Here is a 13,831-nt window from a genome sequence, read left to right on the forward strand (position 1 = left end):
ATATCATCCAAAAGCCTTGGTTTGTAATGTTTGGATTTTCTGGATGTTACGGACAGAAGTAGAAAAAAAGTGTAAGTGTAGCATTCTTAAATCTAAGCATTTTTGCTAATTAAGGCCTCCAGCAGAGCAAGTCTTTCTAAACTACACAGTGTTCTGTGGCAGGTGTGGCCAATGTTGCATGCCGGCTTCTCTAGGAAAACACTGGTTACTGCATCTGGCAAAGAGGGATTGAGATGTCTGTAATTGCTTTGGGAGTTTCAGTTGGCTGTACCTTTAAATGGTAATGAGGAGGTCTCAGAGACAGAAAGGAAGGAACCGAATTCATGTAAGACCCACACCAATTGTCTAGATCCGCAGCCACTAAAAACAGGTCATCTTTGAATGGGTTTTTAAGCTCTTTATGAATACATTTTTCTCTATCACTCCGCATGGCAGGTGCAACTAGAAATAATGTGTGTACCATAAAATGGAAGTAATGAATTGTCAGCAACAACGAACATTTCTAATGTGGGATAAATCATAACAAATAGAGCACATAGGCAGATAACAAATCTACTTAAATTAAGAGTGGCTTGAAATTACTTTGATTGACTAAGAGGCTGATGTTAACTGATTTACTTTGTGAAGTAAGTAAGTTCACAGGCGTGCGCGCATGCGCGCACACACTCACATATCCTAGGTCATTTTCTGAATTTAAGTGGAGGATTTGGGATTCAATTGCACTATGTCTAGAGCAAGGCCATTCTTAGCACACACTGATGGACCATTTCTCATTTAAACTCCTCTGAGTGTGGGCACCATTGCTAGGAGCTACTGGTAAATGTGGTTCTGTTGCCTTGGAAGAACACTGTATTTCTATAGATCAGCAGAAAAGAAATCTTTGGAAAGTGGAGCACAGGGAGGGTTAAAGGTGGAATAAGGGGGTCAGAACGTGAAGGATGATGTGTGGGCTCTGCAGTGGGGATTAGGGGCCCATTCTTGGGATGGAATTGGAGGTGAAGAAGGGGTGGGAGAGTAGGGCTGCGGGTAGTGTCACCTAACCACAGGGGAGAGAAACTTTGTAGTATGAGGGGAAGCCAAGGAAGCAGAGAGGAAGACAGTAAGCATGCTTTCAACCTCAGAGTCTACTCCCTTTTCTGAAGGAAAAAAAATTACATCCTTTCCTTTGGCACATGCAAATAAAGATGTCTCCTTTGAGTTAAAGATTCGACTAATAGTAACATGTTAATGTGTGTTTTGGTTTCTACTGAAGTTATGCATTGCTTTTATACATTTGTTCACTGGCCTTTTTAAAACGTTACTGCCAGGCCTTCAGTACTTGAAAGGAGCTCATTAGATTTTCATTAACTCACCAGCTTTCACTCAACACTAGGAATCAAAGTCCTACAGGGCCATTCTGCAAGGCCCTTACAGTCAACTCATTAACAATTTCCAGTTGAACACACTTTAGCAATGTATTCTCAACCTCTTTATTACCACCACCCTAAGGAGTTTTTCAGACAACTTTCCCCTCAATTGCCCTTTTCCCACAAAATTTCAGTTCCAAAGATATACTATCTATTCATTTATGTAACTGTGGCCTTTTGGAGGGTCACAAACTACCGTAATATTTAAGATTCTCCCCAGCCCAAACCAACTTTTTCTGCTCTTGGTGGGAGACATTGCCCCCATAGAGAATGTATGCTTTAAAACTATCGAACAATGATTGTGGTTCTTCCAGAATACTGTTTTCCTCTTATAATTGCCTTCTTTGTTTGAAGAGTTAACTCTTTTCCCACTTAGCAGCTCCTTTCCCTAAGTAACTAGAAGTGGAGCTATTCTTATAGGGCTCCCTCTCGGAAAGAAAATACTTACCATGTCTCTAACACAAATAACAGTGCCCTAGGATGTAACTATCAGTTTCAGTTGCTGGAACTGAAAGAAACAATTCAGTAATGTTTTAGGGTTTTGTTTTTTTAAATATGTTTAAAAATTCTTTTTCTTGGTGTGGGGAGGGAAAGCATCAGGTAAGTAGCTAATGCATGTGGGGCTTAATACCTAGGTGATGGGTGGATAGGTGCAGCAAACCACTATGGCACCCGCTTACCTATGTAACCAACCTGCGCATTCTGCACGTATCCTGGAACTTAAGTAAAATTTAAAAACTAAAAATTAGTTTTTCTGCTAACCTTGAGGAGGAGCAAGGCTTGAAGTGTCACCCTTTCAGAGGTAGAATAAAGATCAATATTGTTGTTTAAGGCACTTCTCTGCCACTGTTAATTAAATCAATGAATTATCTAATGCGGCCTTTCCAGTTCTTTGCTGTGTCTAGTAATCCTATACCTAGGACGTCTATTTAAAAAAGGATGTTTTCTGGAAATCCTGAGTATAAGGGCTGTCATCACAAAATATCCCTGACTAGATGGCTTAAGCAATAGACATTTATTTCCTTGAAATTCTGGGGTCTAGAAGCCTGGAACCAAGGTGTCAGTAGAATTAGTGTCTTCTGGGAACTCTCTCCTTGGCTTGTAGATGACTATCTTCTAGTGTCTTTATATGTCCTTTTGACTCTAACTGTGTATGTCTGTGTCCAAATCTCCACTTTTTTGAGGGACACAAGTCATATTGGATTGGGGCCCATTCTAATGACTTCATTTTGACCTAATTACCTCTTTAAGGCTCTGGATCCAAATACAGTCACATTCTGAGGGGCTGTGGAATAGGACATCAACATATGAATTTTGAGGGGACGTAATTCTGTCCATAATGTCATGTAAGACCAGGTATGAATAAGCCTATTGCAAGCCACAAACACAGAATTTGACTAAGATGTATTTGTTCAAATCCCCAGTATGTGTTTTACTAGCTGTCGGTCTTTCAGCAATTCACTTAAACTGTCTAACTGTAATTATAATTAATCATATAATAGTCATCCCTCTCCCAAAAGATTGTTGTGAGGATTGTGTCTAATTAATAACTATAACTAAAAAGTATATATATATATCTAGCACAGCATCTGCCTTGTAGTCATTGCTCAATAGAAGGGAAGTGGTTTATTACAACTTTCTTTTGAATTTGGATCCAGACTTTTTGGGAACTGGAAGATTGGCAAGTCAGTAAATATTAGTAACATCAAGAAGGAGAAATAAACGAGCATTATTGAAGTATAATATATTGAGTCCTCTTATGCACACAGTGGGCCAAAAGTTTGGTTTTTGCATAAGATCTTTAGATTCATTCATTCAACAATATTTACTGTGCATGCAATATTTACCAAATACAGAAAGCAGTCATCTCATCTAGGTATGGAGGGCTCTACTCACAGCCAATACTCAGTCTCCTATATTCCTTGTAATAGATTCCCTGGCATTGGGGAATTTCTGTGAGTCTCAGAATTTAAAAGGTGCCTCAAGTTGAAGTACTATTACTGCAGTCAGAAATGTTTTTGCTTTCTTCACAAACAACCTTACCTATATGCAGGGGCTATTGTGTGGTATCATGCTGCTGGTCCACATTACCAATTCAGCTGCTGCAGCAATTACATAAAGGAATTCTTGCTAATGATAAAAGCCATTATGCTGTTCCTGAAGAGAATGCATTCCATAGCATTCATTAATTGTGCCAGCCTGGAGATGCACAACTACCACTGCATACACTTGAGATGACACACCGTAAGGATGGGAACTCTCTCAAAGCCGCAGTGTATGTCTGTGTTGCTTTGCACTCTTGCATTGCTCATCCTTTACAACAACCCTTCTCCTGTCCTCGTTCTTAAAACTAAAATTAAAATCAGAATGAAGTAAGGCTGCAGAATGTCATTTATGAGGATGGATTAGGCTTCAGTCTCCTGGAACCACCTTGGGTCACTCAGCTCCATGGAAGACCCCCCAGACGGTCTAGACCCAGAGTCATTCACAGCCACACAGAAATTAAAAATTCTCCATCCTATAGCATGCCCTCTTTAGAAAAAATGATCATAATGATGGGAGATAGTGATAAATCTTTGATGTCTTTGTTCATTAGTTTCCTTATCTCTCTCTCTCTCTCTCTCCTCTCTTCCCCTACCCCATTATTTTCTCTTTGACATGAACAGCCAACATCAGATGATCTTGTTTCATCTGCTGAATGTTCAAGTGATGATGAAGATTTCGTTGAATGTGAGCCGAGTACAGGTAGGTCAGGTCAGTCTTGTTTTGCTTGCTTTTTTCTTTTGCAAAAAACAATACATACATATATGTGATTATACATGTGTTTTATATAGAGATTATAGTGTGTTAATGTGTGTATATTTTTATATCTATATATGTATAAGCATACATATATAAATATTCTATCAATGAAAGCATCAAATTCCATGGAAGGAGCAATAAGATCCTAGAAAAATTTTAAGTCAGTCTCTTGATAGCTAACAAAAAAATCATGTTATATGACTTAACACTGGGCAAACAGATGCCCAGATTTACCACTGGAGCAGCAAATGTGTAGCAGCCAGTGGCATTATTGGTTTGAAATAATGAAATTTGAAATATGAAATTAACAGAGGGTGGGAACGTGAGGAAATGTATGTTGGAATGACATCAAAAAAGGATGAACTCATGGAGGAGCTTAGAGATTGGTAAGTGGAGACATAAAGATTGGTAAATATCACTTAAAACTAATTGTTCTGAGCTAAGTGAACTAAATATATATATATATATATATATATATATATATATATACACACATATACATACATATGTATTTATATATTCCATGGGATTTCAACCGCAGTTAACATGGTATTATCTTTATACTAATTTTGTTAACTGTGTGTCTACAGAAGTTGTGCAACAACATAGTAAGCACAAAATTAGTACTGTACCATGCCATGTTAACAGCTGTGATGCTTCAAAATGTATCTACTGTGCTGAAGTTGAGAAGACTTTAGCAATCAGAAGCTTCAGTGTGTTCCCCATTTGGACCCAGATACATTTTGATGTTTTATGGTTTTTCTTTGTAGTGAGCTATATATGAGATAATGTCCAGCAGGCAATTGCGGTCCCCAATTATTTCCTATCAACTTTTCCCAGTCATCTGTTTTGAGACTTACTATAATTTAAACATTTATATGTATATAATAGAGAACAGATATCATCGAATTTCTGTGTATGTTTACTAGAATTAAAAGTTGGAGTTGGGCTAGGATCTTATTTCTGCAAAGACCAAAATAAATATAAAACTTTCTAGTTGAATTTTTGGGTTGTTTTCCATTTTTTTTTCCTTTTAAGAAAAGGAGAGTCATTAAAAATTCTCTTTTGCTACTTCTAGAAAATGTAAGCTTCATGAAAAAAATAATCTAATAAAAATAAAAACCTGCCATTTCTTACCCCTAAATGATTTACAAGATTTCAAATTTGTTGAAGCCTGACTGCTTTGGTTTCTTGCAAGTGGCTTTGGATCCAGGAAGTTCTGTGGGTTCACACCCTTAGCATGACACAGGGACATATCATTAATAAGATTGGGCCTTCCATTCTGCAGTGTCATCTGTTCCACTGGGAGCTTAGCTGTGTGGAGGGAAAGCAAATGTGACCTGGTTGAATAATTTTCAGATTATTCGGTAATAATAATCTGTATGTGCTATGTGAGGTTTTAACCCTAAAAGGGCAGATACATCCAAACTTAACCAGAACTCAGGTGCCAAGTTTTCATTCATTCATTCATTCATTCATTCAATAAATATTTCTGAGCACTCAGGCAGGATACAATATATCTCTAGATTTGAATCCTTCCTATTAAAAATAAGCTGTCAGAGGATAGAATAATTTTGCTGTCTAACTCCTAGCATAATTCAGCAAATATTTTTGAGTCAACTGTGTATGTTAAGCATGTGCTATATATTAAGGGTTCATGTATTAATATGACACAGTCCACAACACATAGATTAAATTAGCTTATTTTGTGGCAAACAGTTTAAGATACCTAGGCTTTAATTATATTTATCCATATTTTTTTTTTTAGATAATATATCACTCTGTCACCTAGGCTGGAGTATGATCACATGTTCATAGCTTGCTGCAGCCTCAAACTCCTAGGCTAAAGTGATCCTCCTGCCTGAGCTTCCCAAGTAGCTAGGACTACATGCACCACCATGCCAGCTAATTTGTTTTATTTTTTTGTAGAGGTAGAAGTCTCACCATGTTGCTCAGACTAGTCTTGAATTCCAGGCCTCACGAAACCCTCTTGCCTTGACCTTCAAAATGTTTTTCTTCCTTTCTTAGCAGAGGTATCTCTATATGCAGCAATGTTTATCAAATCTGTAGATTTTAAGGCTTATAAAAACTGAGGCTTGGTCATTCTGAAATATCACCATCTTTCCTCAACTATTCACCCTGCCTCAGAAAGTCATCTCCATAGCAACCTTCATCATAAGGCAATGGGGCCTTTCCAGATCTCAGCTTCAGATTCTCAAGCTCTATCTATAGCTCCCCAGGTTATAGGTATATATTGCTATTTGGTATGAGACTTGAACACGCCTAAACCTGAATGGCCCCAAACTAAATTCATTTGTTTCCTAGAAGCCACACAGGAATTTTCTGATTGAAAAGCAGGGGACAGAAATTCAACAGCAGCATTCCTTGAATAACATTTGGCAGGAGGGGAGATACAGTTTTTAAAACAGTCTGTTGTGTTCTATAAGGGACCATGAGAGGAGATGAAGTAAGTGACAGAACCTCTACCCTGAAAGAGCTAACATGTAGCTCTAGTAGACGGATACTGATTTCCTCCACCTGTGATTATTCAACTCATCACATTTGAAGAATGAGCGTTGCATTTTTCTAATTTTATTTACTCCCTAAAGTATTCCTGGTGAGTGATTTGGATATAGAGGGAAATATGTCAGAGGTATATTTAATACAAGAAGTAGGTAGATATTCCTAGCAATGCAGAGAGTGAAGACTTTTGCCCAGAGGACCTGATTTGCACCAATGGGGATTACCTGCTTAGAGCTATCAAGCCCTGTTTTTCATCACATAAGTATGTCCTCAGCCTGCATGTTCTCCAAAAACAATACAGATTAAAATTGGAAACCAGTTTCTTGGGCAAGATTTGCACTGCCTAAAGAGAAGGGATATACTGCCCATGCAGCAAGAAATAATGGTGATTTTTACATAACTTTGACATAAATTGCCAATCTTGCAATTCCACGTCATGGCTAAGATTAAAATTCTGGGTTTGAACAGCCTAATTCACTGCCTCCCTTTCTAAAATACTATTCCAGGCCTTCTGCTTGATAGAACTACACTAAATTTGGCTAACTTCCTTGGCCGTGTTCTGTCATACTTACTACTTTATCTTCTTTCACATTGCTAGCACGCTTATTATTTTTTAGCTGTCTCCGTTTATGAGGCATTTAACTTCTACAGGTTACTTCCCGATTAATTTACATCCATTTGAAGCTCTCACGTTTCATAAATTTGGGCAGTTTAGCATATGCTATAATTCAACAATTTTTATTTTCACGTGGGCATCAAATTTTAAATGAAATAATATATTTTTTTCTCTAAATCAAATTGGATTTTTAAACTGCTGGGTTTTTGTAAGCAATCACCTTTCATTCTCAGAACTTACTTTTGTGCTTAAGGGTCACCATGGTTTGGTGCAGCTTAATCTTATAATATTTAGGAACAACTTAAATATTTTTGGAGTTTGGTCAATAGGAGTCTAGAAACCTTGCAAATCCAATGGAAGTCAAATTTTCACTGTATATTTTTGCTGATAAATATGTAGATGAGTAAAAGTAATTTCCAAATCATGAGAACAAGGCATGAAGTAAAAGTTCAGTTAGGATTTGTTGAGTACATTAGTTTGAAATAGAGAACTTTATATTTCTAACTTCATTTCCCCTTGAAGAGCTAAAATGAAACCTGTTGAATCATTTAAAATTTATGATTTCATATCATAAAGGCTGACCTAATAAAGCCTACTTTTTTAAAAAAATCAATTTTAAAATTTTTATGTATTTTGAGACTGGGTGATAAGACTGGCTAATTTTTCTATTTTTGGTAAAGATGGGGTTTCGTCATGTTGCCCAGGCTGGCCTCAAATTTCAGTCTCCCAAAGTGCTGAGATTATAGGCATGAGCCATTGTTCATGGCCAAAACCTTTTGTTTTTTAAAACAAAATTATTCTCTGCTTTTTCCTATCCCTACCTTTTTCCGGGAAGTAGATTATTTTATAAGTCACAGATACAGTCATTTTCTGAATATTTGCTTCAAGAACCCAGAATTGAAGCTTTAAACAATAAAGTTACAATAAAACCATCTGCATCAGATGAAAATATTCATAAGTGTATCTGAATAGCTATCTAAAGGTGAGGGTCAGAGTTTTAACTCTTGATTTATAAATGTTGTGTTCCTCACAAAAGAAATCAGTATCTATTTAATATTTTATATTCGTTCTTTGCATATAAACTGTTTCCTTTTCAACTGCACTTCTATTGATCTTAAATAGTGCAGTAAACTCATATTTCATTGTCCTTTTTATCTCTTTGAATCGAACAAGAAAAATAGATGAGCTGGAGAGCATTCAAATAACCACCAGGAAAATGGGATACCCTCCTGAGATTATGAAGCCAAATAGCAATTAAGATCATTAGTAAATTCACATTTGTAATCTAAAATGTGGGAATGAATTCTGAAATTCAAAGAAAATAATAAAATTCACTTTCTGTTTCTTCTCTCTTACCCCTGCTGCAATCCCTAGAATTCCCATCTTTGGAAATAGAATAGTAAAAACAAATGTATTCTTAGATTAGCTCTCATATAATTAGAAATGATCAACTTCCCGTATTTTACATATTTATAGTTTCAAGATTCTAAAAGTCTTGGGGGCAGGAGGCCACAGAAAAGAGGGGGGAAATTTTATACCTTTATACTGGATAAATGGGCATGGCCATCCTTAACCAAATTGATTCATCCAGTCATTATCCAGGGGTACATTTTTCAGTTTGTCAATTAGCTAGTTTTCTGCCTTTACTTTTCTTAAATGTCCTTTGATCAAATCTCAAGGGACAGCACTTCCACCAGAGGGAAGACAGTAAAAGGAAGTGAAGATGAAACACATTCATCCGTCAATAAGACTGCTAAACAGCTTTCATAATGGCTGGATTGAAGATGTTTAAACTAATGGCAGTAATATGAGATCACAAAATAATTGCTATGCTCAGAGTGGTTCTCACGTATATTTTTACTCCTCAAACCTACAGTATTCACATTTGCATTTGGTGTTACTTCTACCGAGTTCCTCTTTGTAGCCCTACTAATAATATACAACCCAAACTGACTGAAATTTAAATTTAGCATAACACCAAGAGCATGTCTAGTATTTACCAGGTGAAACTGGATTCTTAATCTTTATCAGTTTGCGATGCCTCAGGAAAGTATCATCTGGAAATCTGGCACTGAGTTACTAAAAGCTTACCAAATCATTTGAGTTTTTGTTTGATGGAACATGGTAGAATATGCATGCAGCTGAAATGTGAACAGATAATAATTTTCTAATGAAGGATAAAGAGAAATAGGTTTTACCAGAATTTATAGATAACGAGAAAATGTGCTGATTGTTGCCCTTACATATGTTTGAAATCTTATTTATAGAAATACATTCCGTCATTAGTGTCTTCATCAAGTTTGAAGTTTTTAACCTGTTTGTTTTTGTTATAAATAAGCCAATTTTATTTAACTATTCATTTTAGAAATATTTTTCTATACAAAAACTCATTAGCAAATAGAATCATTTTAAAATTTCATTAGTCAATGGCTATTCAGAATCTAGTAGAAAAATAAATATCTAAGTAAAATGCCATAGGAATATTGGAGTATGACTGATCTGTAAATTCAATAGATATGTAAATGCTATCAATTCTGGTAAAAGGCTCAGATCCACTTAAACACTTTGACCAAAGGGATAATAGAAATAATCTAAGACAAGTGTTTTAGCTTTGGGAAGAGAACTGTACATCAATGGAAAATAACTTAATTCACTATTATTGGCTGTGGACATCAGTCATTTTAAAATTTGAGTTATAATACATGTCTAATGCACACAAGAGCAAATAGTTATTCACATACTTAGGTCTAGGCTAAATCATATCCATTTTCAACTGCCTTTATTTATCTACAAGTTAATAGAGTATGTTCATGGGAGCATAATGTTCCAGATTAATGATACAGTTTTTGTCTTTATTAACCCACTCAATTATATCACTTTTTTATAACAACTCCATCTCAAGTTAATTTTTAAGCCATTGCAGTAACTTTAAATCCTTAATGGTGAAATGCTTTGAAAATTAGAATAAGAAAATATAAGAATAGGAAAGATCTACTAATTAGCTATTGCATTTTAGGCTCAGGAATGGTGCGTGTAATATATGTGGCCCATGGATTGACTTACGGATTTCATAACAAGTACATGTAATAAAAATGAAAAAAAAAATCTGTTCAACTCCATTACCCAAGATTTTTTGGTAGGTTGGAGAACGGGGCAGAAGAATCCCTAAACTCAACGTATGAGTGTATATACTTCTATCTAAACGTTTGATAAATCTCATATATATGTAACAATGTTAGGTAACTATGGGAAAACAAAAATATTTTGTTTTAGAAATATTGCTTCCAGAAGTTCAGCTTTTTAAGAAAGGCAGATATAGGAATAAAAGGGAAGAAAAGGAAGGGAAGGAACAATGAGGACAGTGAATGGAAATGCCCATGACATCATCAGCACTCTGCGAATGTTGGCGTACTCCAAGTCAGTGAACAGCATACCTTATCAAGGATAAGCAAGGGGAAAAAAAAAAATCACACAAGATGATACCAATCACTGACAGATTCAACTAACCCCAAGGAGCCTTCTTCTGTGTTTTAGTTTGGTAACAGAATTTCTCATTTATTATGACTAAAGAATTAGTACAGCTCAGTAAAGAAAGCAAGCAACACCCTTTTGAGGACTTCACATTTACAGTATGGTCAAGGGTCACAACCCTTTTAGGTAATAGGCTAAAGGATGGGTATGTTGAAGAGAGAATTGCAGTCTGAACTCACAAGAACTCCCTGATTCCAAATGCCAATGCAAGTGGTAGATAAGGAGTGAGCTTAATGACATCATTAAGCAAGTCCCCCAAAATAAATAAAGAGGGATGGGGTTTTAAAAGAGGAGTTTTATGGGATTTATTTTATTCTTCTTATTCTACATGTTTTTTCCACAAGCCCCAAGTATATGTACTGTGTGTACATATATGATAGACATATATGCAAATAAGAGTGCCTGTCACTCCATGTATATGTAGACACAGTATAAGTGATATTAGACTAATGTAAGCAGAGATTAACAGCCCCTACCATCAGTCATGTGTTTACACAGAAATTCATGCCATCATTCTTAACCAGCATCAATCAACATAGACGTGCATGATACTGTTTTAACTTGGCAAACAACGCATGTTGAATTTTCTTTAGGATTTATTTGTCATGATTGTAATGGTGACTCCATAATTCAGTTATCCTTGGGAGGGGTGGAGAGAAAAAATTATACAGATATATCTATCCGTATATGCACATTCCTGTGTGTATATATATAAATAGATATATACCTTGTATATATTTGAAGAACATTTTGTTGTTTCACCTCATCTTGTGCCGCATGAATTTTTGGTGGTTGAATTTATTTTGTTTTGATTCATATTTAGTATTTTGGTCATTATGGCTATTTTTTAACTCATTGCTATATTTTTATGAGTAATTATAATCATTATTTTCAAATACTGAGAGATACATAGATATACAAATCAAACAAGGCAAAAAAATCTTTTCTTGCCATCCTAATCTCGAATTCCTCCCTTTTCAGCATATCCCTCCAGTATTTATCTCAAAACAAAACAAACCCCAATGAAATCCAAGAAAGTTGTGTACAAAAGAATGAAATACTGTGTTTTCCCCTTCCTCCTCCTATATCTGCATATTTTTTCCTTCTAATTTCCTTTTCTTTCCTTTTTATTTTCCCCCATATCTGCATGGACCCCTTGCCTTTACTTTCCCCTTTATGACAATGTAATTAACTGAAAAGATAAAAGAAGAGCCAGAAAAAAATCAGAAATACATATAGAAACAACTAACAGAGAAACAAACACAGCCCTCTCCACAAATTTCAGATGGCATAAAAAGAATTTTATTGCAGATATAGAATATTTGTTGTATCTTTTATTTCTGTCTGTACAAGCCCAGGATCATTGTGTGGCATGCAGTGACAGTTTTGTAGCTAATGAACTAACCATGGCCTCCATCACAAGTGCATGACACCATCTTGTGTTTCATCCAAGTGACACATCCAGGCTAACCCAGCAAGTCCAGTGTATGAGCTGTGGGGATAACATTCCTCTTTAGTTATAATTTCATGGGTCCTCGTTTGATTATTATTTCCACTGGGTCATGGCCGCTGCTCTCGCAGCATCTCTGTACAGTTTTGTTCTTGTGTTTTCTCTTCCTGGCACAGCAGTCAAGCATGTGTCTCTTGTTTGTTGCATCGGTCTTGCCATCTTGTCTTGGTCCACTGTCGTGATGTTGTTCTGTGATTCTGTTCTCTGTTTGTAACATGTGGTTTGAAATCCTCTGCCCTTATTTCTCACTCTCCTATTGTCTGTACTTTTAACCTTACCCCTAGGGAACTTCACAAAGAAGCAAAACAAACTTTCAGTCGCATTGTAAGGCTGATAGCTGGTTTGCATCTGGAAGTCATAATTTATGCTTTTTACCTGACTTAAGGAGGAAAAATTTACAGTGGGAAAGTACTGATAATTATACTCAAACAGCAATCTGATCAACGAAAATAAGAAACCCTTGTTGATTTTTTTTTTGTATGATTAAATGAGCTTACTGTTAAAGGGACTTCATGTAAAAGCTAATTTCCAGAGTTTTTTTCATAAATTATCAGTCTTCTACACAGAAACTTTTCTTCAGGAGCAGATTGACTGAAGATTTTTTTCAGGAATTACTAGTGAGGGGGCATCACTTCTGCTGTGTAGAGCTGTGCCTGTTGCTGATTTGGTGAGGAATTTTATAGAAATCTGCAAATGTCTTATTATAAAATTCATTTATGTTTACGTATTAAAATATAAATGTGTTCAGCAAGGCATCTGAGGAGGGGAAAATAAACTTCTTAACTCACTGGTTCCACCTCACGCATATTTCGAGGTAAGATTATCTTTTGTTCTTTCTGAGTCAACTAATGTATATTTTACTTTATTTTTTAATTCATGGAAGCATTAGAGAGCCAGCACTTCAATTTGCACCTAAATGCATTCTTTTCCTATTCCAGAGAACTCAACATGCATGGTAGCTTTAGTTCTGAGAAGAGTCTACATTTGAGACAAGAGTAGAAGTACCCAGTTAATCGTTCAATGTGCCTAAAGATTTAAGATGAAAAATCGATTTTTAATCTGGAAAAAAAAAGCATATCAAGACCTGTAGTTTTCTGATGAAACCTTTCAGTTATACCAGGGTAGCTGTCGGTTTTTTTTTTAAGGGTAAGGGGGCAAAGGCCAAGAATGAGGAATTGGATGGCTCTGTGGGCTAAGAACAACTTTCTGATGAAAGAAGGAAAGAAACAAGAAAGGTGAAGAAAGAGGAGGAGGGAAAGGCAAATGAAAGGAAGGAGGAAAGGAAGAGATACTGATTATGAGGCAGGTACAGCTGCTTGCTGATAAATATTTAAAAACCAGCACACACACGCAGAGCCCTAATTTGTAGTTTTCCAGTTTCTGTCTAGCGTAAACTATTCCCACCATGGCTGACTTCAAGCTACGAACATGACAGCCCTAAAC

At 36.1% G+C, this 13,831-nt stretch overlaps 1 protein-coding gene across 11 annotated transcripts in view; it reads left to right on the forward strand.

The window, feature by feature from the left end:
• LOC108287484 (neurexin-3-beta) overlaps window positions 1–13,831 on the forward strand; it is a 584,298-nt gene that overhangs the window by 523,397 nt on the left and 47,070 nt on the right. For 6 of the 11 annotated variants that reach the window (XM_017505915.2, XM_017505920.2, XM_017505922.2 and 3 more), the window contains one exon: window positions 4,073–4,160. In XM_017505915.2, coding sequence (XP_017361404.1) covers window positions 4,073–4,160 — 88 coding nt within the window. The remainder of the gene's footprint in view (window positions 1–4,072; window positions 4,161–13,831) is intronic. The other 5 variants (XM_017505916.2, XM_017505921.2, XM_017505924.2 and 2 more) reach the window with 1 other exon arrangement.

This window comes from Cebus imitator, unplaced genomic scaffold (assembly GCF_001604975.1).
Source record: "Cebus imitator isolate Cc_AM_T3 unplaced genomic scaffold, Cebus_imitator-1.0 Scaffold345, whole genome shotgun sequence".
Lineage (NCBI taxonomy): Eukaryota > Metazoa > Chordata > Mammalia > Primates > Cebidae > Cebus > Cebus imitator.